This window comes from Semicossyphus pulcher, unplaced genomic scaffold, assembly GCF_022749685.1.
Source record: "Semicossyphus pulcher isolate SPU_LCO1_2020_fin unplaced genomic scaffold, fSemPul1.0.p SCAF_8, whole genome shotgun sequence".
NCBI lineage: Eukaryota > Metazoa > Chordata > Actinopteri > Labriformes > Labridae > Semicossyphus > Semicossyphus pulcher.
In genome coordinates this window covers 25,187,733-25,203,621 of record NW_027211759.1, presented here as the reverse complement: position 1 = coordinate 25,203,621, position 15,889 = coordinate 25,187,733, and the positions used below count along the sequence as shown (strand labels likewise).

General features: G+C 40.8%; 1 protein-coding gene across 2 annotated transcripts in view; it reads right to left on the bottom strand.

Annotated features, from left to right (window-relative positions):
- The window catches only part of necab2 (N-terminal EF-hand calcium binding protein 2), a 159,399-nt gene that overhangs the window by 108,312 nt on the left and 35,198 nt on the right, over positions 1 to 15,889 (bottom strand). For both annotated transcript variants that reach the window (XM_069685849.1, XM_069685850.1), the window contains exons 4-5: positions 13,210 to 13,235; positions 12,871 to 12,968 (exon numbers count right to left, since the gene is read on the bottom strand). In XM_069685849.1, the coding sequence (XP_069541950.1) occupies positions 12,871 to 12,968; positions 13,210 to 13,235 (124 nt within the window). The remainder of the gene's footprint in view (positions 1 to 12,870; positions 12,969 to 13,209; positions 13,236 to 15,889) is intronic.

Genomic DNA, 15,889 nt, shown 5'->3' with positions numbered 1-15,889 from the left:
ACATTTGGGAAGAACTTAGCAAAAGCATCACCTACAATTTACCTGAGGTGCCATGCGCTAATGGTCAAATGTAAACCTCAACAAACAATTATAAATCCATCCCAGTGGTAGTGCCAGTATTATGCGGCTCTGACTGTAGCTCAGTGAGACAGATAAACTCGGCTACGAAGTCAAATTTCAGCAAAGTAGGCTAATGTACCACTCAGGAGCTAAATGATGAAAAGAACCATGTAATCAGTTTCACTGACGGAGCAGCTCTCTCCTCCGGCACTAATGGCAGCTGTGATAAAGATGTCGAGCCCCGTTGTTGACCACACTCACCTCTTTGTCTCACTGTTTGACTGTTTGACCTCTTACTGTTCTCACACTCCTCTTCTTTCATCCTCTTCCCTCCCTTATCTGTTCTTTCTCTTCCTTCTTTGCCCTTTGATCATTTCTACCCTCACTCTGACGTCTCTGTATCAGTAATGCTCTCTTCCTCCTCTCCACATCCTCTGAGTCTAACTTTACTTCTTGAACATTGCATAACATCCAGCACAACATTCTGCTCCATGGTTACCTAGGAAACCAGGCTCTTGAGGCAGATGTATGCACTTGCTGTGGGTTTACACCACGTAGCGATACATTTGTATGGATATTGATGCATACGCCATGTGTGTGTTAGGAGGCAGGAGCACCCCAGAATGAACTCCTGACACCAGGTGGCCTCCTAACACACTGAGGTACACACTGCTGCGCATACACTGCAATCACCAGGGGACATTCAGTAATTTGTAATCATTAAACCTGCCATGTATGTAATTTGTATAGTGCCCCCACATACCGGAGCAATTTATCTCTTGTATTATGGGGAAGGCGTGCAACAAGTCTTCTTATTGCTTATTTTTAGACCAATATCTCTTCTTCCCTTTTACTTTTTTTCCGACTGAGGACTAGAAAATATGATCTCTCTTCATGATTAAGTATGCAAAAAAAATGGTTCAATATTTAGTTATTAAATGGACTATAAAAGAAATGAAAGTTCCAATCCTTAAGATTTTTATAAAGTCTAATGTGTTTATTACCAATATATTTTGGCCAAAATAACAGAGTACATGGTCGTATTCGTTCACTATAAGATTGGAGACATCAAGCAGTCACAATGCATACAAAATAACATCATCTAACTTCACAACATCTAACTTATATGATTAAAATGAAACTACATCTGCCACTGCTTCACCTTTAACTTCCCAAACACGTTGTTGTTATTGTGAAGCAGTCACAGGACATTGTGTTTGTTGCATACATCAATGTTATGGCTGACCACAATTGTTTAACTATATGAAACGAGTCCAAAACTTTGTATTTCCTTTTACACTTCATTTCAATTCATGTACATGATTGTATTTTTGAAATGTTTGATTAGCTTTTACTGCATTTTCAGTCAGTTTTGGGGCTCCATGGAACTGATCACATTAAAGGTTTTAAAATCAATACCTCCAACAATGACAAAAGGCTGAGCTACACTCCACTACTACATTTCCAACATTCTATACACAGCACATCTCCATCCGAGTCTGCATTAAATCCTAATGAATAAGTGATGAATGCAAAGCAAACTCACAATGTCTCCCCTGACTGAGCCAGCTGAGATGTTTTACACAGTGACTACTGTCTCATCCTTTTATTCAGCACCAGATTCACTTCCCGCCACCTCTCGTCACAACCCTTTTGCCTCAGCCACCCTCCTCTTCTCATCTTTTCTTTTCCTTTCTTCCCTGTGACCCTTTCTCCATAACCCATTCTCCTCCATCGATCTTCCTCCTCTCTCACTCTCCTCATCCTGCTCGCACGTTATTGTGTACAGACCGAATTGCCCCCTTCCACCCCATGATCCACTTCACCTTAATCTTCATGAAGAAAGGAGAGGATGAAGAGGATGAGGTGGGGGGAGGCCGTGATAGCTTCGGGGCGGCAGAAGACAATAGAGCGGAGATGAAAGAAGAGAAGATGAGAGAAAAAGAAGCGAGAGGAAGAGGAGATGAGGAGGAGGAGTCTGATGAGGAGCAGCTGAAAAGCTCATGGAGGGTAACTCAGCAGCACGAAACAATTTCCTGAACAGATTTTGAAAAAAGATGGGCTTAACAGGATTTTAGTCTGAGAGAAACAATGTCTGTGTGCGTGTGTGCGTGTGCGTGTGTGTGTGTGTGTGTGTGTGTGTGTGTGTGTGTGTGTGTGTGTGTGTGTGCGTTTGAGTGTGTGTCTATGTGTGTGTGAGTGTGAGTGTAGACCTGTCAAAGAGTCTGGTGCCTTGTTTAGTGAAATCCTGAAAAAATAAAGTGCTAATGAGAGTAGCTCATTAGACATGGTATCATTACAGGACAGGACAGGAGATTTAATGAATCCTCTCTCGTCTCTTTTTGTTTCCTGCTTCAGCTCTCATCACCCCCAACACATTCACACACGCACACACATTTAAGTCCTCATTGGAGGGGCTGTTACTTACAGTATCTCCACCTGCTGGAGAGCCAATTAAAATTGTTTTCTGGAATCGCTTCAGACTCTGACGGCAATGAAAAAGAGAGTTGAAACAACCATCGTTTTAAAGAATTTCAAAACACTTTCTAAACCCCTGGCGATTATGTATTTGTTCTTAAACGCCTTCTAAATCATGACATACAGAGGTGTCATCTGGGAATATGAGTAGGATGCAGCTGTAGCGAAGAGGCAGACGTATGAGGGGGGCTTTCTCGAAATCCTTCTTAGCTGGACAAACTCTCTGTCAGCCTTTCCTTTCCGAAAAGTTGTCCCTTAAACTTTTCTTTACTGCTCTTAATTCTAGAGGGCAGCCATCTTTGATCGGTTTCACAAAATAAGGAGTCGCTTTTGGAGTGTCACCAGAGGAAATAATGAAGGTATGTCAGTAAGACGTCAGAGAATGAATCCGATGAAGCCCACAGTCTGTCCTGCATGTGACGCTGGATGACGACATGCACGAGTTCTGCTTACAAAGACTTTGGCAAAAGTTTGCCGAACAATCTGTCGTCTTAACAAGCTGGCTCGATGTAGACTGACATCAACTCAAACTGTCTCCATGACGACTGTCCCACAGTATGCTGTCTCCATGGCAACAGCCGCCATAATAAGCTGCAAGAACTCTTGATTCAATCCCTTTAAAATTTCACTGAGGTTAGTAAAATATACACAATTACTAACAGTGTCATCTATTAATGAGCTACTGCATGTGACTGTTACAGCTTCTGTTGCATCGCTAGAAACCACATTCAGACCAGCATCAAAGTTAATGTATCCTTTGTGCAATGTATGCATTGGGAATTATGCTAATAAGCTATGCATGTTGATTATTCCAACCATTGTGTAATCAGTTAATAGTTCATAGATCAATGAAAATGATGTAAAATTGTTTGAGGAATGTTTATATGATTGCATTAATCAAACACAACTAATGTTTCAGGATATAACATGAATTAGACAAACCAAATTAATAAATTATATATAATTAATAATATAATCATTAATAATAACATTATCTAATTAAAGTGAATGAAAAAGAAACAGAGTGGCTTTTTTTTTTTAATTACAAGATGCAGGTTAAAAACAGGAAGTGGGCCCCAAACTTTCCTGCATTACCAAAACTTAAGAAAACTAACAGAACCTTAAAAATGAATGACAGCTTAAGATTTGTGGTTTGCACAGACTGCATATAAGAAAGGGAGATAGCCACCATAATGTCACCTATTGATTTGTAAACAAAAAAGCGTTAAGTTTGGAAGACAGGTCGTAATAAAAACAACTTGTCAATCACAGATAGTCACGCCCCAAAAGATACAGTCATTTATCATTTTCCTCTAAATGGAACAATTATGTATGAAACCAGCATCATACTGTGTAGAACAAGACTTTAAACTACCACTTGATACCAAAAAGTCATTAAGAAAATCTTTCCTGAGGTACAAATCAAGGAAGAAGGAGGGCCGCCTCCTGCTGGCCACTGACTTCACTTTTGAAACCATGAGGCTATGTCCAATTCTTATTAACAGTCCATATTTGCAGGTTTCTAACTTAGGCTGAGAACAGACCTTTGTCACAGCAGACAGTCTGACTTGCCGTAGCAGGAAAGCACAGGAGTAACTAACATTAACTGGCATGCACAATACCAGGACCCTGGAAATGGCTAACCTAAACTGGATCCATCCATTGTTAAAGTTATTCATTACACATGTGTTTGATACATATTATGTGAGAAATGCCCACCTTTTGGTTTGTTAAAACATGTTAATTTTTTCTTCTTAAATTATCAAAAACAGCAACTTGTGACAAATTGTAATATTTATTCATTGCCATTCAGCCATTTATTTTTCTTTGATAACTTTAGAAGTGTATAATCAATGTGGCCAATAAAAACAGGGGCGTATTGAAGATTTAATTTGGTTAGGTTTCAAATTTTAACAATTCTGCAAATCTAAAACAACTAATCAATAAAATGGTAACTCAATACAAAGTGTCGAAGAAGATCTTACTGTTTATTCATCTTGCTGCAATAATCTGAAACTCTTTATATAATTATGTGTACGAAATATCTGCTACCTACTTTTTGTATTAGCAGGATAATTACATTTTGCATACCCGGACGGATCTGATGTGAGGTCAGAGGTGATTTGGTTTATTAATCAACGCTAATTACTTTAGGATCAGCTCATTTGCAGAATCTCAAGAGCCCCCTAACAGGCTGCAACGACTGTTTCCACTAATTGATACCTTGACAGTGTAAATAATGAATACCGCATGAAGTGAATGGAAATATCACATTTGCATGAATTATTAGTGTGTTGCTTGTCCCTCTGGGAGCATTAAGGGAAGGATGATGAGTGACGGTGACACAGTCACAGATTATGAGCATCTCTCTGGTTACCAGCAGTTTCCCTGTTAAATGTAATACAGCTACGGATATCACACTATACACATTCCCCCTCATTCTTGTGAAAAGTAACAACCTAGAAGATTATGCAGGTATTGCATTGGCTTCTGTAATACATTTTATTCCAGTCTGTCATTCATCTTTTTCCTACTGCAGGAATTTGGAAAGGTTTTTGCACCACAGCAGAGCCAATACCACCGGGGTATGAATTACAGCTGAATAATTTGGAGACCCATTTTGTTCTTGCTGCATAGTCGCCTTATGTTCCAAGCAAGTGCCTTAATGAAGAAAAAAACACCTCTGTACAGTACTGTAAGTACCTGCAGAGCAAAGTCTGCCTTCCCCTTCCACTCAATCTTTCTCCCTGTGTCTATATTCATTGAGGTGGAGGGAGAGCTAATCAATTCTCACTGGGCTCTAAAAGGCCATGCCTTCTGCTCAAGCTAATATCACACTCTGTCTTTTAGCTCCACCCACTCCGCCTCCTCACATCTGCCTCAATTTCGAGATTTTCTCCAGTTTTTACACGGATGCAAAAAATAAAAATCAACCCACTGGATGCATTGATTCTACTGTTTTACAATTGAGGATGTATTGATTATTATATCTTAACATGTCTTTAAGTCTACATAATGGGATCATGTTTGAACATTAAAGAATGGAAGTGAGAAGAGCTATAGAAATGCAGTAGAAGGGGGCTGGGGTGAGGAAATGAATATTGAGGCCGACAGTATGGAAAGGAGACAGTGATATGTTAAGCCACAGAGAATAAAGCAGGAAAAGATAAAGAAACATCACTGGTGCTTGTTTTTAAAAGAAATATTAAGTTGAAACATGCAGCTGTTACTGCCAGCACAATGACTCTTATTTCCACTTATGGATAAACAATTAGACAGTCCACCTAGACCTTTGCTGTGGAGCTGATAAGCTCCAGCTTCTGAAGTGGCACCCTTTAAAACAGAAAAAACGCCTGACAATGAGCTGCTATGGGCCCTATTTACACAGCGGAAGGCGCACAGTCTAAAGTGCACGGAACTAAGTGATTTAAGGCGGGTCCGAACCACTTTTGCCAGTTACATGGCGCACAATCTAGGTGCAAACCGAGTCGTTAATCCCTGGATTATTCATAGGTGTGTTTTCGGCATAACATGAATCAAACCAATCAGAGTGCCAGCTCTCATTCCCTGTAAGAGCCAGGTTCGCCTGCAGGCAGGCGTGTTGCTATTTACACAGCAGATTTCAGTCATTCTTCTTATATAAACCGGGCTCGGGCCAGCATATTTAATTTATTTCTATCCTCTGTGCCCCTGCACAGGCAGAACACACACAGGTCACTGTACGATATACTGTATGCCAGTCATTGGTCGAAGCACAGATTGATGTTAAAGACTTTAGACCAGGTTTTTGTTGGTCTAAGGCGCAGTCACTTTCTGCGTCCTCAAGATAACAATGCGCCACCCGTTTGCCCGACCACACCTCATTTTAGGCGCTAACGTGGGCACAAGATCACCTGCTATTTAAACAACGTTGGCGCTGGGCATGAAAACTGCGTCAGGTGGAAAATAGCAATGACACGCTGCAGCGCTATGCACTGGGTGTAGGATAGGGCCCTTCATGATTAGTGTACTATAAGCAATTTCAAGTAAGATGTTAAAATTTGGCAGTTGCAGCAGGAATATTCAACAATGGAGCATCCAGCAAGAGTAGCTGTATTACATAGGCCTATTCAAATAAATTATTATAAATAAAAGTCTTTCATTCCAAGCTGTCCTTCAAAGCCACTTCCCTAAACATATGAACCTTCACTGCCTGATAACTGCTGCAGGACGAATCCAAGAGTAAGTCTTGGTAATCATTGGCTAACTGTATCCAGCTACCTTCCTCGATCATTCTGTTAACACTACTAGCTTTAGCTATATGTCTGCCTAGCCTTGTGGAACACTCCGGCCATGTTCAATGAGTGCACAAGCTGAGCGTGCAGAGGCAGGCAGGTAGGCAGGCTGCCTTATATGATTAAAAGTTATAAAATCCCATTTTTATTTATAAAAAAATAAAATGCATAAAATGCTGCAAGCGGATTCTATTATTACTACCAGTACTTATGTTCAACATTGTATGTTATAATGTTCAGGTCATGCACCAACACTGTGGATTGTAAGGAATTTGAGCAGCCTCTAAATGCTCCTGAATTCTGCACAATACAAAAATAAATACAAATTAGTTTAGGTGGTGTTGAAGCCTGATATCCCTCAAGAACTGTGAGACCATTTGTCTGCCTGTCAGGCATAATCAATTTTACACAGTGCCTAAGTGGCATAACCATGCTTGTTCTGACGCAGCTGCTGGGGGCTAAAAGATGAACTCAGATTCCCCCAGACAGCTCGTGGTTTGTATGGCTATACGTATAGGCTGATATATGTATAGGGATAAGTTTAAGGTCAACCTTTGTGCTGGAGATAAGCATCCAGTGAATTATTGTGCAGATAAATGTGTGATGCTGAAAAGGTGCTAAACAATACAATGACATATGGCGATACAATAATTTAAAAAACCTATAATAATAAGAAAATGTATTTAAAAATGTAATTGTACAGTGTAAAGGAATGGCAGTATGACGAAATAATCGTATAGAAAATAAAAAAAACATTGAACTTAGACACCAGACAAAGACCACAAACACTAAAAGCCTCCTTCTCTTAATTCCCTGTCTTCACTATAGACTGTTTAAAAAGATGGATGACATGACAGCTCCCTAAAAGTGAAGCCAAAACATCTCTATCGCCCCCTGCTGACTGTCTGCAGTATAGGTCATAAAGCCCGCCTCCTCCATGTTAACAGATGGGACATGAGCCAAACTTTAAAATCAAAATATACGCCAAATCGGGCCCCGGCAGATCTATTCTGGATTAGCAGAGTAGAGGACGAACAGCAGTCATTGAAGTTCCCATATCTCTGAACATTAACCTCAGACCAACACAAAGAAGCTGTTCTGCTGATGCAGGATCTCTGCTGTTTTTTCACTAAGTGTGTTTTGGTCAATCTCTACTGCGCAGACTCTGGCTCCAAATAACCTCACCATTGCAAAATGACAGCGCTTATCACGGGGGCTATTTTGGCATCAATTTCATACAATGAGAGCAGATGGAGACGCGTTGTCCATCTATGCATACAGTCATTGGTTGAAACAGCTGGTCGGGGAAAATAATAGGTTAACTTGTATTCGCTTCTTGCAACACGTAACTAAAACAATCACCACAGTCATTGAAGTTTTCATATCTGTGAATGTCTGCCACAGACCAACACAAAGAAGCTGTTCGGCTCCTGTTAAATATGCCAATGTGCAGGAATTTTTTCTGTTAAGTTAAGTGTGTGTTTTAGGTTAGCTTAAGTTTCTTACAATAATTATAACCTGACTAATCTTTGTTCTGTTGCAAATAATTATGTGACATCCACAACTTCATATGATCGATGCATTAAACTGATTTATCAACGGGGGTTTTGGAAGATAGAGATATACACTTATGTGTCATGTCTATGTCTATGAAAAAAACAGTCAATTTCTGATGTTATTTCCAATTGGAAGGACATGAACACTGAATAACAGAGGCCCAAGAATGTAACCTTGAGGGACCCCACCTGTTACAGTATTGTTAGCTGAGGATCAAAGTGATCTGTCTGAGTGTCTGTCTGACATGTGCGTCTTAAACCAATCCTTACCGGGCCAGACAGGCCAACACACTTTTGTAGTCTGGTAAAAGTATGTCATGATCAACTGTGCTTGTGTCTAAATGTATTTATATTGAGAATTTGTTGTCACCCATATCATAACTTACTTATGTGCCAATGAAGGATGCCAGAGTAACCGTTTTCTGATTCTATAGATATGGGTTTTGATTACAGTTGTAAGCCAGAGGGGATCAACTGTTTGATCCTATGTGTGAGTGTGTGTGTGCTGTCTGTTTCCTCTGCTTACTCTGTATAGTACTGGAACAATCTGTGAAAAACTTTGAGTACATTTATGCCTGTATACTCTACAAACTCCTGTGTTTTCTGTGATCTTCAAAATACTGGTTTTACTGAATGTTTTATTCCATCATTGACTGGTGATAAATATGACCCTACCTGACTTGTACTGTGCATTTTAAATTCTCAAGAGATGAGAAGGAATGAGATGGATAACTCCTTCGCTGCTTTCATCATCAGCTCTTGCAAAAGGGTGTTTAATTATCTCTGCCAGGCGTAAGCATGAAGGTGTTGTCCGGGCAGCGCCAGAGCAAGGGCAGAGGACAAAGAGTGGGATTGCTCAGTTAATGACATCTCTTTTTATCAGATCGTACTGAGAATAGATCCACCTTGTTTTTTCCTAAATGAGTTCCTCTTTATCCTGTCCTCTTGTGCTGTGATTTGCTTGTACTAATCTGACGTGGTTGACTGGTACTCATTGCCTCAACGTTTAGCTTCTGCTAGGAGTTCATGTTGATGTATTGTTTGAGCTCATCTTTTCCTATACCTAACCAACTACTGTGGTTCCTTAACTTAACCAAAGTGTGACCCCCAACTTTGAGGGTTGGAAACAACATCGGAAAAAAACGTCCAAGGTCGGCTTTTGAACCATTGTTTGGTTTGTTAGTTCTGGGCTAACATGTGGAAACATGGCCGTGCAATGTGGCTGACTTTGTAAACTACAACAGCCCTCTGTAAATATAAAGGGGTTCATTTTAAGGTAACCAAAACACAACTTCAGATTTTACACAATAATGCAAACATACTTATGAATCTTACATTGCATTTCTGCCAATAGATCCCCCACACACGAAGCTACCAGAGCACCTAGCTACATATTTTCTGCTAAGCTTGCAAACAGCACAGGTGCACTAGTACACTATCACAATCAGTAAGACCAAAACAAGAGGCAACACAGAGGCAGAGAAAAAGTGACAGTGAAACATAAAGACAGAGAAAAAAGAGAAATTATAGAGGTATTGAAATGCAAAAAAAAACTGTTAGCTTAAAAGCTGCAGATTGTGGACTGCATTTGAAAGGAAGATATCTAAGCCTCCAATATCAGTCTCTGTTTGCGGGAATATCTACTGTAGCTGTGAAATCTGAAACACACAGACACACACAAAATCAATATTTGACTCATCAGCAGAGTCTATGCTTCAGTTTGGCTATTTGACTCTTTGAGCTGATCCATCCCCTGCACAGCACTGCTGGAGCTCTTCCACTCTGCCCGCAAAAGATGATATAATGACATAACAGCCCCCGAGAAAGGAGGAGAGGAGTATGTGTGTGTGTGTGTGCGAGTGTATGTGTGTAACACGGAAGGGGACGGTATGAATGAGAGAGAAAAAGAGAGCACAAGAGATACAGCAGAAGAACAAGAGAGACACTCAACTGATTGATTAAACAATAGCTGCTCATTACAGAGAAACTAGCCTGAGGTTGTGTCGGAGGGGAGGGCAAGTGTGTGGTGTGTGTATGTGTGTTTGTGTTTGAGTGCTGCTGAATAGCCTGCAGCAGAAGGAAAGATAAAGACAGGGCTGTTGGATAGAGATATAGAGACACACAGAGCAGCGCACTACAAACACATGCACATGCACACACATACACACGGGCACAGCAGTACTCTAACATGAACATGGGAGTTGCTCTGGACCAGCTGCTATATATAGCACATGGGAAAAACTAGGATAACACATTAGTGTTCTCCAGCTGACTGCCGTACACACACACACACACACACACACACATTCATACACACTCACAAACAAATGCACTCACACACTCACTATCTGAAACAGCACTGCGGAGAACCCAGACATACCATTATTTTGCCGCGCCCCACAAACACATACTCACACTATTACACCTGATATATGGGAAATGACTCACTGTACATTGCACTGTATGTTTGGAGAGTACAACCCTTCCATATCTTAAGCAGGAAACACACACACACACACACCTTTCAGTACAAACAGGTTGTCAGGACACTCGAGTTTCCTGATCTTCTTTTAACAGCCAATAGAGGTGAAAGTTCTGTTCTTGTCCTTTTAGATCTGTCTCCTGCTTTTGATACTGTTGATCATTCCATCCTACTACATGGTCTTGAAACCTGGGTTGGTCTCAGAGGGACTGCGCTACAACTTCTACACTCCTACCTGTCCAATAGAACCTTTTCCGTTGTCATGGCAAATACCAGCTCATCTGTTTTTGATTTTAACTGTGATGTACCTCAGGGATCTATTCTCGGCCCTCTGTTGTTCTCCATCTACATGCTACCACTCAGATAGATCATTCAGAATCATGGCATCTCTCATCATACATATGCAAATGACACACAGCTGTATGTTCCCTTGCCATCCAATATCCCTAACACCCTTACTCTCATACCTCAGTGATGTAAAATGCTGGATGTCCCAAAACTTTTTTAAGCTTAATCAAGACAAATCTGAAGTAATAACTTTTGGTCAAACTCATCCCTCCAGTCTTCTCCACAGCAAACTTGGTTCTCTTCGCAATAACATCACTCTGAAAGCTAAAAATCTGGGAGTAACTCAAACTAATTTCAACAAGACTAGGTCAAAACCTAGTATGTAGCTGACCGCATCAGGTCAATGTGCGCTTTTGTGGGCAATGTGTTACAAGGACTGTCCTTATGAGGCTGATGACAACGTGTTTGAAAGCAGGTGCACCCTACAGATGTAGGTGAGGACAGCGGACGAGCAGCGGAGAAGCAGCCCCACCTACTCCCTGAACAAAGTATCCAGAGCCGTATAGACAGAGAGTCGCATCAGTGAGGGTCCAATATGCTCCATGATCCGACATTGCGATGTTGCAACTCTCTCTCTATGGCTCTGAAAGTACCGTCACTCAGTCAGTCAGTCAGTCAGTCAGTCAGTCAGTCAGTCACATACAGACCCATGTGTAGGGCTGACCCCGACAATCAGCCAAAACTGAGATCATTCCTGCCTCCCACTGATTTGCAAAATGTCATAAATGCTTTTATTTTTCACGCCTAGTTTACTGCAATGCACTCTATACTGGTGTCAGTCAGAGCTCTCAACAGACTCTAAATGGTCCAGAGCGCCACCGCTCAAATTTTAACAGGCACCCACAAATACCAGCACACTCCAGTACTTGCCAGCTTACACTGGCTGCCTGTTTTTAATCGTATTGATTTTAAGATTTTATTGATTACTTTAAAAGCTCTAAATGGCCTTGCTCCAAAATATATTAAAGATCTTTTGACCCATTATGTGCCTGGGCGTTCCCTAAGATTGGTGGATGCAGCTCTTTTGGTTGATTCAAAATCTCGACTGGTAAACAAAGGTGACGGGGTTTTTACAGTCAGAGCCCCCAGACTGTGGAACTCTCTGCCAATCACACTAAGACAGACCAAGCTTCTTTTAAATCCTCTTTTAGAGGAAGGCTTTCATGAAGTCTTAATTTATCTTCTTTCTTTAACTGTCTTTTAACTGATGTATTTTTATCTGTGTTTTCCATCCGCTTTCCTTTAAGCTTTCTGTCAAGCTCTTTGTAACATTGTTAAGAAAAGTGCGGTATAAATAAAGTATATTATATACTGTTTCAACCTACCCCGTGATATTTTCCCTAACCTTAACCATGTTTTCTTGATTAAAACAAACAGACATATTTGATGTCAACCAAGTGTGAGACACAAAAACAGACACTATCGTGGGTGGCCATATGGGATGCAAAAGAATACCTTTAAAGGGAGCTTGATAGTGTTCAGAATATGTATGGACTGATACTTGAAGGTGGTGGGAGTGAAAAAACGTCACGAACATCACTTAGTAGTAAACGACAAGAGTAAGAGAAAAGCTGTCACCTTCCATCACCCTCTTTCCTCCCTCTTTCTGTCACACACCTAAACACACACAAGTACATACAGATGACATATACCTTCATATACCCAATCTTACCTTTTTGGTGAAGTCCATGGCTTTGAGGATGGAAAGGTTGAGTGTTTCCAACGAGGCCAGCACTCCCTCATAGTCCCCCATGTGCTTAGCAAAGTAGTCTGTACATGGACACACATACACACACAGGAAAATTGGCACATTACAGGATTTTTACAACTTTTTAAGTCATAAAATAAGTTGCAGTGGTTAGCCGAAGCTATGGCAGGTGAATGATTATCATATATTTTAAAGAAACATTATAGCATCTCAACTGAGACGTCCTTTTTAATAATAGATAGGAGAGAGAATGAGGGCAGGGAAGTGTGTGTGTGTGTGTGTGTGTGCGGGCAGTCCACTTACCACAGAGTTCCTTAGTATCAACATTACTATCACATCATAGCAGAGGAGCAGCAGACGGAGAGAAAGGGAGGGAAGGTAGGAAGAAGGGAAGGTAGGAAGGAAAAAGATGGAGAAGAACCGGGTCAGAAAATGAGGAAAGGCTTTTTGCATGCAGTTTATCCATCACACACACACACACACTCTCACACGCTATAGAGTTTGGCAGAAAGGGATCGATCTAACAAGACTCTCTGACAGGAATCTGAATCAATCCACTGGCCATCATTCATGCTCTGTTCGCTGTGTAGGGACTCATTTGGCAGCAAATTCTTCAGAGCCGTAAAGAAGTCTTTCTCTGGCTGACTGAGCAGGAGAGAAAGAGGAGAACAAGGGGAGAGAGGCAGGGGTGTGTGAGGGAATGGAAGGAGGGAGGGAAAGAAAAAGGAACCTGCCAACAGATTGATGTGAGATGTGACTGATGATGGGAGAACTGGGGACAGAGGAGGAGGCGGGCAAAAAGGCTCCATCTGTGCATCCTGTTTATCGTAATCATGTTCAGTAAATGCTTCACATTAAATGAAATGTGATAAACACACAGAAACAGAGGTTCAGGAGTCACTTCTTCACTGCAATATTAATATTTAGAATATTAGTAAAAGACTGATTTGACAATGGCCAACTGTATCGTGTTAAGCAGCTGTTTAATTTAAATGCACGAGTTCTGCCAGAATGAATGCTGATCCATCGCTGTGACAGATGGGCTTTAATAAATTGGCCACTAAAAGTTTAGAAATTTACACATTAATTGTGTTTTCATGTTAACTAATGACACATGCAGTTTTAATTTAATTAAATGCACAAATGGTTCCAACACTTGTTTGGCAATTGACTAATTGTTTGCAGTCCAAATGGGAGAATCAGATGCTGCGTTTCACAGAGAAAGTAAACCAGAAATTATGTTGTGACACGGACTACTGGCTAAGCATGAGGAGTCGTCATCCCTCCATGTTTCTTTGGTGGGATTCCACCATGTAGGAATCAAGATCAGGAGACTTTATGAGTATTAAGCACGACAGGGAGAAAATCAATCAAAAGTAGATCATTCAATTGTGCTGGCCAGACTGATCTCACAGAAATTAATGGAATGACCACAAACTCTTACAAGTGCATTATTTGATGGTTGCATATAATGGTATTAAAATTACAAATACAACACAAATGTAAAGCACACATTTGAGAAAAGGAATGACTTTCTAACACTTATTTGAAGTTGTGATTTTATGGCTCGTAATGCACTTACTACATAAGACAACTTTGTAGAAGATTTGTGTGTTCAAAATAAAATCAGCATTTTATGTTTTTGGTGGAATAATACAAAATCTAAATGGCAAAAATGGACTAACTTCTCTTACAAAGGTAGAAAAAAGCTGGTAGAAATGTTTAATATTAAAACCCTTATTTCTTGTATTTATCAGCTCTGTTTGTGTGTTTAAGCCAGTGACTGTATATATACATGGACGACGTGTCTCCATCTTCTCTCATTGTACGTAATTGATGCCAAAATAGCCGTGATAGGCGCTGCCATCTTGCGATGTTGACGTCATTTGGAGCCAGAGCTGTGCAGTAGAGAACAGCATGTGGAGCTGCTGCCAAAACACACACACTTAACTTACCAATAAAACAGCAAAGATCCTTCACGCCAGCGTATTTAACAGCAGAACAGCTGCTGAAGCAGACGTTCACAGATATGGAAACTTCAATAACTGCAGTGATTGTTTTAGTTACGTCTCCTCTCGCCGTTCCTCCTCTACTCTGCTAATCTGGAACAGATCAGCTGCAGGAGCCGTATTTATCAACAGAGCTGTCAATCATCCTTTTTAGAGCATCAAATACCTAGTCAAAACGAAAATGATGTTTAAATTGATTCCATGTTCAAGTGCTGTGGTTGATCATCCTCCTTGAAGCTTTATAGTTGGCTGAATTGAGAGTCGAGTGTCAAGTCAAACTTCTTGGGTGATGAATGCAACAAAAAGAAATGCAATAAAAAAGAAGAGAGAAATGGGCTATAAACTGTGTTTTCATGTTTTGACCATTTCCAGCACCTTTTCACTGCATCAGGGACAATGGAGTCAAACAGAGAGGAGCACGGTAAGGTAAAAAAACAGAAAGGGCTGCAGACAGTTGTGAGTGACAGATTGAGAAAGGATGGAGAGGTTGAAGAGAGAGAGAGGTGATGGACAGAGTGACAGAGAAGGATTGGATATTGGAAACAAGAGGGGCCAGACTTGAATCAAAGAAAACACATCTCAGAAAACATTCTGAAAGGGAAAGACAACCGGAGATGGGAGGGAACCAAAGACTGTCAGAGACAGATCTGACAAATGACTGAAAACAGGAGAGTGCTCAGTCTCTGCCTGCTCCCGCCCTCCTCTCCATCCATCAACTTCCTGCTTCAACAGGAAACGCTTACGCCGTCATTTCTTCTTTGACTTGGACCAATCAATAACCTTATCTGCTGTCACATGATAAGGCTGAGACCTGGCATGCGTCTGCCAAGCCTACTTAACTCTAATGAATAGAAACTTTTCTGACTGCAAGCAATGCGGTGAATGAGATTTATAAAGCGCGACCATCTGCAAGAGGCAAGAGGGCTGTAGTGAGATTGCGGCGGTTGCATGGTCTGCTTACTGCACTGATTTAA